The sequence below is a fragment of the Coregonus lavaretus genome (assembly GCF_964263955.1).
Source record: "Coregonus lavaretus genome assembly, chromosome: 9".
NCBI lineage: Eukaryota > Metazoa > Chordata > Actinopteri > Salmoniformes > Salmonidae > Coregonus > Coregonus lavaretus.
The window spans coordinates 4979234-4992592 of NC_139996.1; the positions used below are offsets into that span (position 1 = coordinate 4979234).

General features: G+C 41.3%; 1 protein-coding gene across 1 annotated transcript in view; it reads right to left on the bottom strand.

Annotated features, from left to right (window-relative positions):
- atp8b4 (ATPase phospholipid transporting 8B4) overlaps window positions 1-13359 on the bottom strand; it is a gene marked incomplete at its 3' end in the record, with an annotated part of 53672 nt that overhangs the window by 18388 nt on the left and 21925 nt on the right. The window contains exons 8-17 of the mRNA XM_084168612.1: window positions 8836-8918; window positions 7865-8023; window positions 7374-7462; window positions 6988-7190; window positions 5717-5837; window positions 3471-3558; window positions 3295-3338; window positions 3003-3168; window positions 1505-1693; window positions 1013-1128 (exon numbers count right to left, since the gene is read on the bottom strand). Coding sequence (XP_084024738.1) covers window positions 1013-1128; window positions 1505-1693; window positions 3003-3168; window positions 3295-3338; window positions 3471-3558; window positions 5717-5837; window positions 6988-7190; window positions 7374-7462; window positions 7865-8023; window positions 8836-8918 — 1258 coding nt within the window. The remainder of the gene's footprint in view (window positions 1-1012; window positions 1129-1504; window positions 1694-3002; window positions 3169-3294; window positions 3339-3470; window positions 3559-5716; window positions 5838-6987; window positions 7191-7373; window positions 7463-7864; window positions 8024-8835; window positions 8919-13359) is intronic.

Sequence of the window (13359 nt, forward strand, 5' to 3'; positions counted from 1 at the left end):
CACAACTGATTGGCTCAAACGCATTAAGAAGGAAAGAAATTCCACAAAAAAACTTTTAAGAAGGCACACCTGTTAATTGAAATGGATTCCAGGTGACAATCTCATGAAGCTGGTTGAGAGAATGCCAAGAGTGCGCAAAGCAAATGTAACATATATTTTGATTTGTTTAACACTTTTTTGGTTACTACATGATTCCATATGTGTTATTTCATAGTGTTGATGTCTTCACTATTATTCTACAATGTAGAAAATAGTAAAAATTAAGAAAAACCCTTGAATGAGTTGGTGTGTCCAAACCTTTGACTGGTAGTGTATATTTATATACAGTATATTATATGATATTATTATCTCTCATGTTGATGCTTCATGCAATATGTTGCGTGGGCTTTTTGTGAGTGACTGTGAGGCTGCTTTTTGTGAGTGACTGTGAGGCTGCTTGTTGTGAGTGACTGTGAGGCTGCTTGTTGTGAGTGACTGTGAGGCTACTTGTTGTGAGTGACTGTGAGGCTGCTTGTTGTAAGTGACTGTGAGGCTGCTTGTTGTGAGTGACTGTGAGGCTGCTTGTTGTGAGTGACTGTGAGGCTGCTTGTTGTGAGTGACTGTGAGGCTGCTTGTTGTGAGTGGCTGTGAGGCTGACTGTTGTGAGTGACTGTGAGGCTGTTGTTGTGAGTGACTGTGAGGCAGACGGTATCTAAAAACAGAAGGCAACGTGTTGAGAGACTATTTTTGTATCTTCTATTCTGTGTCAAGAGCTCTCTCAACAGCTCACACACCACAATAGAGAATAAATTACTGCTTTCAACACTGAAGGTCACTCTCACTCTCAAACCATCAACCTCGGATACAAAGCTTTTATATATTTAGGGGACATGTCAAAGAGCGTTATTCAAATGTCAGATATACTTTTATTGATATATGATGAGAAAGAGAGAGAGAGAGAGAGAGAGAGAGAGAGAGAGAGAGAGAGAGAGAGAGAGATAGTACACATACTGTATGTAGTGTATAGACCTACGTAAAGATGCTCTGAGGTAGTGTTCATGAGATCTTGGTTGGACGGGTCCAGTCTGTCGAAGATGATGGTGTCAGCTCCTTTACAGTACAGCTTGATGTGGCCCGCTGGGTTCCTCACTGGAGGACAGTAGAAACAGAAGCAGACAAATACCTGAGTCATTGCCTTGAAGGGACTTTGAAGGTACAGGTATTTTCAGTGACCAATGAGTCAGTGGATCGAAGCCTATTGATCAAAGACCTTATTGATAGTGAATACCTAATGACGTCAAGATTGCCGGACAAGAACAGAACACCATGCAGTCTAGGTCTTGAATTATTGATACTAACACTGCTATGTGTGTGTTTACAGAATATTCAAGAATATGAAGTCATCATCGACTGTATTGTGTCTTATACTTCCAACTTTACGAAAACGTAATGTTTTGCTTTGCTACACAACACATTTTGGTGACAGCAAAACAAGATGTTTGCTTTTTAAAGGTGAAGACCTAACCAATGACACTCATTCTCTTGCGCACGTTGTTGAAGTCGAGGATGGCCAGGAGCTGGTAGTTGACGGCTGTCCCCATCTCGTACAGCGTGACGGTCTCCGGGGTTCTGGAACGAAACACAAAGCCAAAGTTCCGTGCGGCCGTGACCAGGGCTCCCTCGTCAGGCGACTGGGCCTGGTACACCAGATCCCCTACATGGAGGAAGAAGAAGAAGAAGAAGAAGAAGAAGAAGAAGAAGAAGAAGAAGAAGAAGAAGAAGAAGAAGAAGAAGGAGAAGAAGAAGAAGAAGAAGAAGAAGAAGAAGAAGAATATGTTTTTTGTTTGCTGCACCATCCACATGAGTAGTTGCAGGGAATTGTGAGTCAACATATCATTAATTTATCAGTATTATCTAGACAGATTTCCCAGCAGACAAAACTGGTTGAATCGACGTCATTACAGCCAGCTTCGCCCGCTGGGTTACAAGACAAGACTCATGTCTCTAAGTAATATCCTTCAAACTACTGTACAGCAGCCTACTTTACCTTCACTCAGAAGTCTACTTTACCTTCACTCAGAAGCCTACTTTACCTTCACTCAGAAGTCTACTTTACCTTCACTCAGAAGTCTACTTTACCTTCACTCAGCAGCCTACTTTACCTTCACTCAGAAGTCTACTTTACCTTCACTCAGAAGCCTACTTTACCTTCACTCAGAAGTCTACTTTACCTTCACTCAGAAGTCTACTCTACCTTCACTCAGAAGTCTACTTTACCTTCACTCAGAAGCCTACTTTACCTTCATCAGAAGTCTACTTTACCTTCACTCAGAAGTCTACTTTACCTTCACTCAGAAGCCTACTTTACCTTCACTCAGAAGCCTACTTTACCTTCACTCAGAAGCCTACTTTACCTTCACTCAGAAGCCTACTTTACCTTCACTCAGAAGTCTACTTTACCTTCACTCAGAAGTCTACTCTACCTTCACTCAGAAGTCTACTTTACCTTCACTCAGAAGCCTACTTTACCTTCACTCAGAAGCCTAGTTTACCTTCACTCAGAAGCCTAGTTTACCTTCACTCAGAAGCCTAGTTTACCTTCACTCAGAAGCCTAGTTTACCTTCACTCAGAAGCCTAGTTTACCTTCACCCTAAGACATGACAGTGTAACAATCTGAAGAACACCTGTACCTGATGTTACTACCGGAAACTAGCCTAACGTCTCTATACATGACATTCACAATATCTATAGGTTATCTATAGGTTATCTATAGGTTATCTATAGGTTATCTCTAGGTTATCTATAGGCTATCTATAGGTTATCTTTAGGTTATCTATAGGTTATATATAGGTTATCTTTAGGTTATCTATAGGCTATCTATAGGTTATCTTTAGGTTATCTATAGGCTATCTATAGGTTATCTATAGGTTATCAGTCTAAAGAACTCCTGTACAGTATCTATACATTACCTGTCCTGTAAATTTCTATACATTACATGTCCTGTATATTATCTACACATTACCTTCATTCTTCTCCTCAGGCATGACAGTATGACACAGAGCCAGCAGTCTGAAGAACTCCTGCACCGAGGGCTCCTCTATCTTGACGGCTTCCACCAGGCTACTGTCATGGAACCTAAACTTCCTGTCACTCAAAGGGTTGAAGGAGAAATCCACGCAGGCCGTTCTCTGGAGGGAGAAGGACCAGAACACAGTTACTATCTTATAGTTTAACTGTACTATTGTATTACTGCAATGTATAACTTGTACTGTCAATACTGTAGTTATCTGTGTTATCCAGTTTCTTATTCATACCTCTGTAATTTCTACTTTATGGCCGAATTCATCATAAACATCACCTGAAGAGACACAACAGAGAACAAATAATCAGACAATCAAATTGCAGAAGCGCCAAGGAACAGCTCCCTAGAAGGAAGACACTTTGAGAGGAACCAGAGCACACAGGAACCGAACGCAAATGTGTAGCGTACCATAGCTCTTCCCGTTGATGGAGCATTTGTTGAAGACCATGATGTTTTGTGTGAGAGTTCCTGTCTTGTCTGAGAAGATAAACTCCACCTGGGACCAACGAGGACCAACGAGGATTGTTTGTCACTTGGCTGAAGCAACTTAATTAATTCATCCGGTTCATATATACAGTGAGGGGGAAAAAAGTATTTGATCCCCTGCTGATTTTGTACGTTTGCCCACTGACAAAGACATGATCAGTCTATCATTTTAATGGTAGGTTTATTTGAACAGTGAGAGAGACAGAATAACAACAACAAAAAATCCAGAAAAAACGCATGTCAAAAATGTTATAAATTGATTTGCATTTTAATGAGGGAAATAAGTATTTGACCCCCTCTGCAAAACATGACTTAGTACTTGGTGGCAAAACCCTTGTTGGCAATCACAGAGGTCAGATGTTTCTTGTAGTTGGCCACCAGGTTTGCACACATCTCAGGAGGGATTTTGTTCCACTCCTCTTTGCAGATTTTCGCCAAGTCATTAAGGTTTCGAGGCTGACGTTTGGCAACTCGAACCTTCAGCTCCCTCCACATATTTTCTATGGGATTAAGGTCTGGAGCCTGGCTAGGCCACTCCAGGACCTTAATGTGCTTCTTCTTGAGCCACTCCTTTGTTGCCTTGGCCGTGTGTTTTGGGTCATTGTCATGCTGGAATACCCATCCACGACCCATTTTCAATGCCCTGGCTGTCACGAATTCCGCCGAGACTGCTCCTCCTCCTTGTTCGGGCAGGCTTCGGCGTTCGTCGTCCCCGGAGTACTAGCTGCTACCGTTTGATGTTATCTATGTTTGTTTGGTCTTGTCTGATTAGTGCACCTGTTCCATATCTCGTATTGATTATGTCACCTATACGTTTCCTTTGGTTTTGTTTGTAGTTGTTGTGTGTTGTACGCCTGTCCGTTGGTGTAGGTTATTTGTTTTCTTGTTGTTAGTGCTTTTCGCACTGTTTTGCGTATTCGCTCGCCTCCTGTTTGTTGAGGCCCGTTGGATTTGTATTTTGCTCCTGTGACTATTTAAGTCGGATCAACTAAGCTTCTGTGTCCTGCGCCTGACTCCAACACCGCATCCACATCAGCCCCTGACACTGGCTGAGGTAAGGAGGTTCTCACCCAAGATTTGACTGTACATGGCCCCGTCCATCGTCCCTTTGATGCGGTGAAGTTGTCCTGTCCCCTTAGCAGAAAAACACCCCCAAAGCATAATGTTTCCACCTCCATGTTTGACGGTGGGGATGGTGTTCTTGGGGTCATAGGCAGCATTCCTCCTCCTCCAAACACGGCGAGTTGAGTTGATGCCAAAGAGCTCGATTTTGGTCTCATCTGACCACAACACTTTCACCCAGTTCTCTTCTGAATCATTCAGATGTTCATTGGCAAACTTCAGACGGGCCTGTATATGTGCTTTTTTGAGCAGAGGGACCTTGCGGGCGCTGCAAGATTTCAGTCCTTCACGGCGTAGTGTTACCAATTGTTTTCTTGGTGACTATGGTCCCAGCTGCCTTGAGATCATTGATAAGATCCTCCTGTGTAGTTCTGGGCTGATTCCTCACCGTTCTCATGATCATTGCAACTCCAAAAGGTGAGATCTTGCATAGAGCCCCATGCCGAGGGAGATTGACAGTTATTTTGTGTTTCTTCCATTTGCGAATAATCGCACCAACTGTTGTCACCTTCTCACCAAGCTGCTTGGCGATGGTCTTGTAGCCCATTCCAGCCTTGTGTAGGTCTACAATCTTGTCCCTGACATCCTTGGAGAGCTCTTTGGTCTTGGCCATGGTGGAGAGTTTGGAATCTGATTGATTGATTGCTTCTGTGAACAGGTGTCTTTTATACAGGTAAACTGAGATTAGGAGCACTCACTTTAAGAGTGTGCTCCTAATCTCAGCTCGTTACCTGTATAAAAGACACCTGGGAGCCAAAAATCTTTCTGATTGAGAGGGGGTCAAATACTTATTTCCCTCATTAAAATGCAAATCAATGTATAACATTTTTTAAATGCGTTTTTCTGGATATTTTTTGGTTGTTATTCTGTCTCTCACTGTTCAAAGAAACCTACCATTACAATTATAGACTGATCATTTCTTTGTCAGTGGGCAAACGTACAAAATCAGCAGGGGATCAAATACTTTTTTCCCCCTCACTGTAAATGTATTAATTAAATAATTCATTAATTCATTCATTAATCCTTCCATTCATTCATTCACCCACCTGTCCCAGCTCCTCGTTGAGCGTGGTGGTTCTGGCCTCGGCTGGAGTGTCCCTCTGGATGTAATACATCTTCCTGTCCCAGTTAATAAAGTAGCTGTGACCCAGACGAATAACCTCCACACTTAGACAAAGAGGAGTACAAGGTCAATTAAGAGATTAGTTAAGCTAAGAGGTCAGTTAAACTAAGAGTTTAGTTAAATTGAACTAAGTTCAAGCTAGAATCCTTAGTTGAAACAATAACAAAGTGTTTTGGTAAAAAGCTGAGGGATGGGCCTGGATAAATGTTAACCACTCTCAAATTCATGGACAGAGCTATGGATGCGAGGACTGACCATCCATGATACAAAACGTATAGTTTTAACCATGTTTTGAGGCTATACAGTGTTTGTTTACATTTACTTTGTTTACAAACATTGGAGTAAAACAGGCTTGTATTTTGGGTTCTGATGGGGTACGACATGATGCATATATAAGTTATATTCTTCAAGAATCAATGGGTATATTTTATCAATTTATAAATAAAGAAAATGTATGTAGCAACTAAGTAGCTAGTAGCTAGCTAAGTGACTAGCTTTAAGTAAAGAGATCCATAGTAATTAAATGATCTCCTATGTTGCTGGTTCCGTACCTGATGTAGAGAGAGGTGAGTACAACTGTGTTGAGAATGATTATGTAAGACCAGACAGACAAACAGCCAGACAGACAGACAGACGGACAGACAGACACAAAGGCAGACCGACAGACATACAGAAAGACAGACAGGCAGACAAGCAGGCAGACAGACAGAGAGAGAAAGACAGAGCGAGAGAGAGAGAAAGAGAGACAGACAGACAGACAGACAGACAGACAGACAGACAGACAGACAGACAGACAGACAGACAGACAGACAGACAGACAGACAGACAGACAGACAGACAGACAGACAGACAGACAGACAGACAGACAGACAGACAGACAGACAGACAGAGAAAGACAGAGCGAGAGAGAGAGAAAGAGAGACAGACAGACAGACAGACACAAAGGCAGACAGACAGACATACAGAGAGACAGACAGGCAGGCAGGCAGACAGACAGACAGACAGACAGACAGACAGACAGACAGACAGACAGACAGACAGACAGACAGACAGACAGACAGACAGACAGACAGACAGACAGACAGACAGACAGACAGACAGACAGACAGACAGACAGACAGACAGACAGACAGACAGAGCGAGAGAAAGAGAAAGAGAGACAGGCAGGCAGACAGACAGACAGACAAAACCTACCTGAGGTAAAGAGAGATGGGCACCATTGTGTTGAGGATGATGATGTAAGACCAGAAGGTGAGGAACCCAGAGAACACCACGTTGTTGTTTCTGATTGGTTCATCCCACAGGAGGTAGACACTGAAGCTCCTCCCAACCTTCTGCTCCCAGATGGTGTTGCCAATGGCCAGGATCACACCCATGCAGACTAGGAAGCCAAATATCTGGAGGTAGAGATCAGCAAGTTGGTATTCAGTATCAACAATGTTTCATAAACAGTTCGAACTTAACGTTGATATGTTGGATGCACAAAGGTTGAGCCAGTCGCAACATGGACCTTTTTTTTTACCATCAAAAAGGCAATGTTCTTTTTTGAGCACTTCACAGGATGTAGAAAAAGTGCTCACCCATAAAACTAAAGTGTTCATCAGTTTATCAATGCTGGTCCTTTTGAATTTAGTCCTCCCACAGTTCTGCATCAGTTTGGTTTGCAGCCCTAGAGGGGCAGGGAATCACACATCACATAGAGGAGGACAATCATGAGGAGAGAAGCTACTTTTATTTATTTTATTTTATTTAACCAGGCAAGTCAGTTAAGAACAAATTCTTATTTACAATGACGGCGTACCCCGGCCAAACCCGGACGACGCTGGGCCAATTGACATACAGCAACCCTGTGCTACATTGTGTTTTCCCATTTGATTACAAACGAGACTCTCGAAATACTCTCTCGTCGAATAAGATATATGCATGTAGCCAGCCAGACACGGTGAAATCCCTGACAACAAAACACCAAGAAACACGGCATCCATATTAGGAAGTCATCAGAATTTTGACTGATAATTGATGACTTCATAATATGAATGCTGTACATCAAGACTGTTCATTACATTCATACCAGCAAAGATGACCATTCCGAAGCACCAGTCCGTGTTCCGGAGCACACAGCCTCTAAGCAGCATCTTTTCGTTATCCAGAGGGTACTTGTTATCTCTCCAGTACAGAGTACCTGTGAACCTATCCAGCTTGTTGTTGGGAGGCTCACAGATGACTTCTCCTGAGTGGGAAAACAGTTGACACAGATTCACCACAGGAAGCCAGGCAGTCAGCACAGCAGGCAGCAGCAAGATGTCTTAACATAGAATTATAATGACTAGAATGGGTAAAGCCGTAACAGAATGTTGACTTGAATTCGGAATGACCCCCGTTCTAGTTATTTTTATTTCTATGCTGTTCACGTTCACAACAGGAAGCCAGTCAGTCAGCAGGCAGCAAGGTGTTTACTCTTGTCTGTTGCTCTGTCTGCTGGGCGCTTTACGTGGGGTTATGTTGTATTGTCAGTGTCAATACAACCCCAACAGGGATTTCAACCTGGGCCTCCTACGTTGCAAAAAAAATACAAATAAAATAAATAAACTACATAAAAGGGAAAAAGCGACATCATTTCACACATTTGTACATAGGCATATAGTATGAACACAGACAGACCTAAAGAAAGTCAAATATATGTAAGACTATGATGTAAACATAAAATCCTCCCCGACACAACATACACTAACACTATGCCTTCATTTCCACTCGTTACTGACCAGCTCTGTCTCCAGATCAGTAATTCCACAGGAGAGCAAAACAGCACAACGGTGAGACGTCATGAACCATGGAAACAGCCGTTCCACTTGCCTCAAAATGGACAGCCTCCAAATAGACACTCAAGTATCAGACAAAATTACCCCCCCCCGAGTTCGTCATAGCAACAACCAGACTACCCAAGGTCAAATACCAAGAAAAGAGAGCCAAGGTAACGTGATATAAACTACAGAGGTCTAGTTTTAATACACACAGAATGCAGTATGAGTTGATATACTGTACCATTAAAGTCAGCCAGCTTTGCTATGTCTGCTCCCAAGTCCGAGGTCACAGTCAAAGCCTGGCGAACCTTCAGGTTGGTCTCTCTGTGGCAGAAACATTGGTATTTTATTTTACAGTACAGGAATAAGTTAACCATGTATTTGCTTAGAAAGTACATGGTAAAATGCTATTACACAGTAATAACTTATGAATTACTTGTTTGTTTGTTTCTTTAGGATTCAATGAAACAAGCACTGCACGGGCACTGTTAGTTACAAACATTGTTGAAGTACCAGGAAGTACCACTGGCGGAAGTACCACACATCATAAGCCATGTAAAACAGGTTTTGAATGACTGGAAATTAGCTTTAAAACTACAACATTTTCACTCAGCCTCATGGCAAAATGTGTAGAATAGCAGGAAATTAGCTCAGAGATTCTTGAAAGTCGGGACATCCTTGTCCGGCAAGGACATAAAAAAAATAAAGATGATTTTATTGCATTATTTGAGCTTAAATTTAAATTTAGGGGAATTTCATAAGGGAAAATATTTTGGGGGGGAATTTTCTAAGTACTAGTCATTTCCATGTTGGCTCTATGCCTGGAAATGCCCTTGTCCGGAGCAAAGGATCCCAATTTCAAACTCTCCCAAAAAGTCAAAAATATGAAAACATACAAAATATTGTAATCACTGTTCTGCAACATACAGTGCCTTCAGAAAGTATTCATGCCCTTTGACTTATTACATGTTTTGTTGTGTTACAGCCTGAATTCAAAATGGATTAAATAGACTATTTTTCTCACCAATCTCCACACAACACCCCATAATGAGAAAGTGAAAACATGTTAGACATTTTTGCAAATGTATTGAAAATGAAAAACAGAAATATCTAATTTACATAAGTATTCACACCCCTGAGAAAATACATGTTAGAATCAACTTTGGCAGTGATTACAGCTGAGAGTCTTTCTGGGTAAGTCTCTAAGAGCTTTCCACACCTGGATTGTACAATGTTTGCACATTATTCTTTTTAAAATTCTAGATTTTCAAGCAGATCAAAATTGTAACTAGGCCACTCAGGAACATTCAATGTCTAGGTAAGCTACTCCAGTGTATATTTGGCCTTGTGTTTTAGGTTTTTGTCCTGCCTGAAAGGTGATTTTATCTCCCAGTGTCTGTTGGAAAGCAGACTGAACCAGGTTTTCCTCTTGGATTTTGGCTGTGCACAGCTCTATTCTGTTTCTTTCTATCCTAAAAAAAAATCCTTAGTCCTTGCTGATGACAAGCATACCCATAACATGATAAAGTTTTACTTTAGTGCCTTATTGCAAACAGGTTGCATGTTTTGGAATATTGTTATTCTGCACAGGCTCCCTTCTTTTCACTCTGTCATCTAGGTTAGTATTGTGGATTAACTACAATGTTGTTGATCCATCCTTAATTTTCTCCTATCACACCCATTAAACTCTGTAACTGTTTTAAGGTCACCATTGGCCTCATGGTGAAATCCCTGAGTGGTTTCCTTCCTCTCCGACAACTGAGTTAGGAAGGACGCCTGTATCTTTGTAGTGACTGGGTGTATTGATAGACCATCCAAAGAGTAATTCATAACTTCACCATGCTCAAAGGGATGTTCAATGTCCGCTTTTTTTTATTTTGACTCATCTACCAATAAGTCCCTTCTTATCGAGGCATTGGAAAACCTCCTTGGTCTTTGTGGTTGAATCTGTGTTTGAAATTCACTGCTCGACTGAGGAACTTTACAGATAATTTTATGTGTGGGGTACAGAGAATAAGTAGCCATTCAAAAATTATGTTAAACACTATTATTGCACACAGAGTGAGTCCATGTAATGTATTATGTGACTTGTTAAGCAAATGTTTACTCCTGAACTTATTTAGGCTTGCCATAACAAAGGGGTTGAATACTTATTGACTCAAGACATTTCAGCTTTTCATTTTTAACGATTTTGAAAAAAAAAATCTGAAAACATCATTCCACTTTGACATTATGGGGTATTGTGTGTAGGCCAGTGACACAACATCTACATTTAATCCATTTTAAACTCAGGTTGTAACGTAACAGAATGTGGAAAAAGTCAAGGGGTGTGAATACTTTCTGAAGGCACTGTATGCTTAAATAATTGAAGTATTTGCTGTGATAGACTTAAGGGATAATGATTGCTTTATAAATGTTGTTTTATGTTCTAAATGTGTTTCATGTTTGGACGCTACTCGTGTTTCTTGTTTTGTTCCATGTTTCATTTATTATTAAATTCACTTCCTGTACTTGCTTCCCGACTCCCAGCGTACACGTTACAAAAATGTGTACTATATATTTTAATAGTACTATAAAACCAAACAAAAAGAAGTTGAGATTTGTATTACATATTTGAATAATCTAATGTTAGAATTATACGATCAAGGCCTTTTAACACTTGTTGGACAATAATTGTAAAAATGAAATGCCTTTTATGGTTTCTGATGGAGTTTACATGAATACAAGTAGTTGTATTTTATGAAGAAAAAAATGATAAGTAGGAGTTTGTTCCTTTACATGGTGTGATGGCTTATACTTTGGTCCATCAAAATATACACTACCGGTCAAAGGTTTTAGAATACCTACTCATTCAAGGGTTTTTCTTTATTTTTACTATTTTCTACATTGTAGAATAATAGTGAAGACATCACAACTATGAAATAACACATATGGAATCATGTAGTAAACAAAACAGTGTTAAACAAATCAAAATATATTTTAGATTTTAGATTCTTCAAAGTAGCCACCCTTTGCCTTGACAGCTTTGCACACTCTTGGCATTCTCTCAACCAGCTTCACTTGGAATGCTTTTCCAACAGTTCCCACTTATGCTGAGCACTTGTTGGCTGCTTTTCCTTCACTCTGCGGTCTGACTCATCCCAAACCATCTCAATTGGGTTGAGGTCGGGGGATTGTGGAGGCCAGGTCAACTGATGCAGCACTCCATCACTCTCCTTCTTGGTCAAATAGCCCTTACACAGCCTGGAGGTGTGTTGGGTCATTGTCCTGTTGAAAAACAAATGATAGTCCAACTAAGCACGAACCAGATGGGATGGTGTATCGCTGCAGAATGCTGTGGTAGCCATGCAGGTTAAGTGTGCCTTGAATTCTAAATAAATCACAGTGTCACCAGCAAAGCACCCCCACACCATAACACCTCCTCCTCCATGCTTTACGGTGGGAAATACACATGCAGAGATCATCCGTTCACCCAAACCGTGTCTCACAAAGGCACTTTATTTTTTATTTTTTTATTTCACCTTTATTTAACCAGGTAAGCCAGTTGAGAACAGGTTCTCATTTACAACTGCGACCTGGCCAAGATAAAGCAAAGTAGTGCAATAAAAACAACACAGAGTTACATATGGGGTAAAAAACATAAAGTCAGAAATACAACAGAAAATATATATACAGTGTGTGCAAATGTAGCAAGTTATGGAGGTAAGGCAATAAATAGGCTATAGTGCAGAATAATTACAATAGTATTAACACTGGAATGCTAGATGTGCAAGAGATTATGTGCAAATAGAGATACTGGGGTGCAAAAGAGCAAAATGAATAACAATATAGGGATGAGGTAGTTGGGTGGGCTAATTTCAGATGGGCTGTGTACAGGTGCAGTGATCGGTAAGGTGCTCTGACAACTGATGCTTAAAGTTATTGAAGGAGATAAGAGTCTCCAGCTTCAGAGATTTTTGCAATTCGTTCCAGTCATTGGCAGCAGAGAACTGGAAGGAATGGCGGCCAAAGGAGGTGTTGGCTTTGGGAATGACCAGTGAGATATACCTGCTGGAGCGTAGACTACGGGTGGGTGCTGCTATGGTGACCAATGAGCTAAGATAAGGCGGGGATTTGCCTAGCAGTGATTTATAGATGGCCTGGAGCCAGTGGGTTTGACGACGAACATGTAGTGAGAACCAGCCAACAAGAGCGTACAGGTCACAGTGGTGGGTAGTGTATGGGGCTTTGGAGACAAAACGGATGGCACTGTGATAGACTACATCCAATTTGCTGAGTAGAGTGTTGGAGGCTATTTTGTAAATTACATCGCCGAAGTCAAGGATCGGTAGGATAGTCAGTTTTACGAGGGCATGTTTGGCAGCATGAGTGAAGGAGGCTTTATTGCGAAATAGGAAGCCGATTCTAGATTTAACTTTGGATTGGAGATTCTTTATGTGAGTCTGGAAGTTGAGTTTACAGTCTAACCAGACACCTAGGTATTTGTAGTTGTCCACATACTCTAGGTCAGACCCGTCGAGAGTGGTGATTCTAGTCGGGTGGGCGGGTGCCAGCAGCGTTCGATTGAAAAGCATGCATTTAGTTTTACTAGTGTTTAAGAGCAGTTGGAGGCTACTGAAGGATTGTTGTATGGCATTGAAGCTCGTTTGGAGGTTTGTTAACACAGTGTCCAATGAAGGGCCAGATGTATACAAAATGGTGTCGTCTGCGTAGAGGTGGATCTGAGAGTCACCAGCAGCAAGAGCGACATCATTGATATACACGG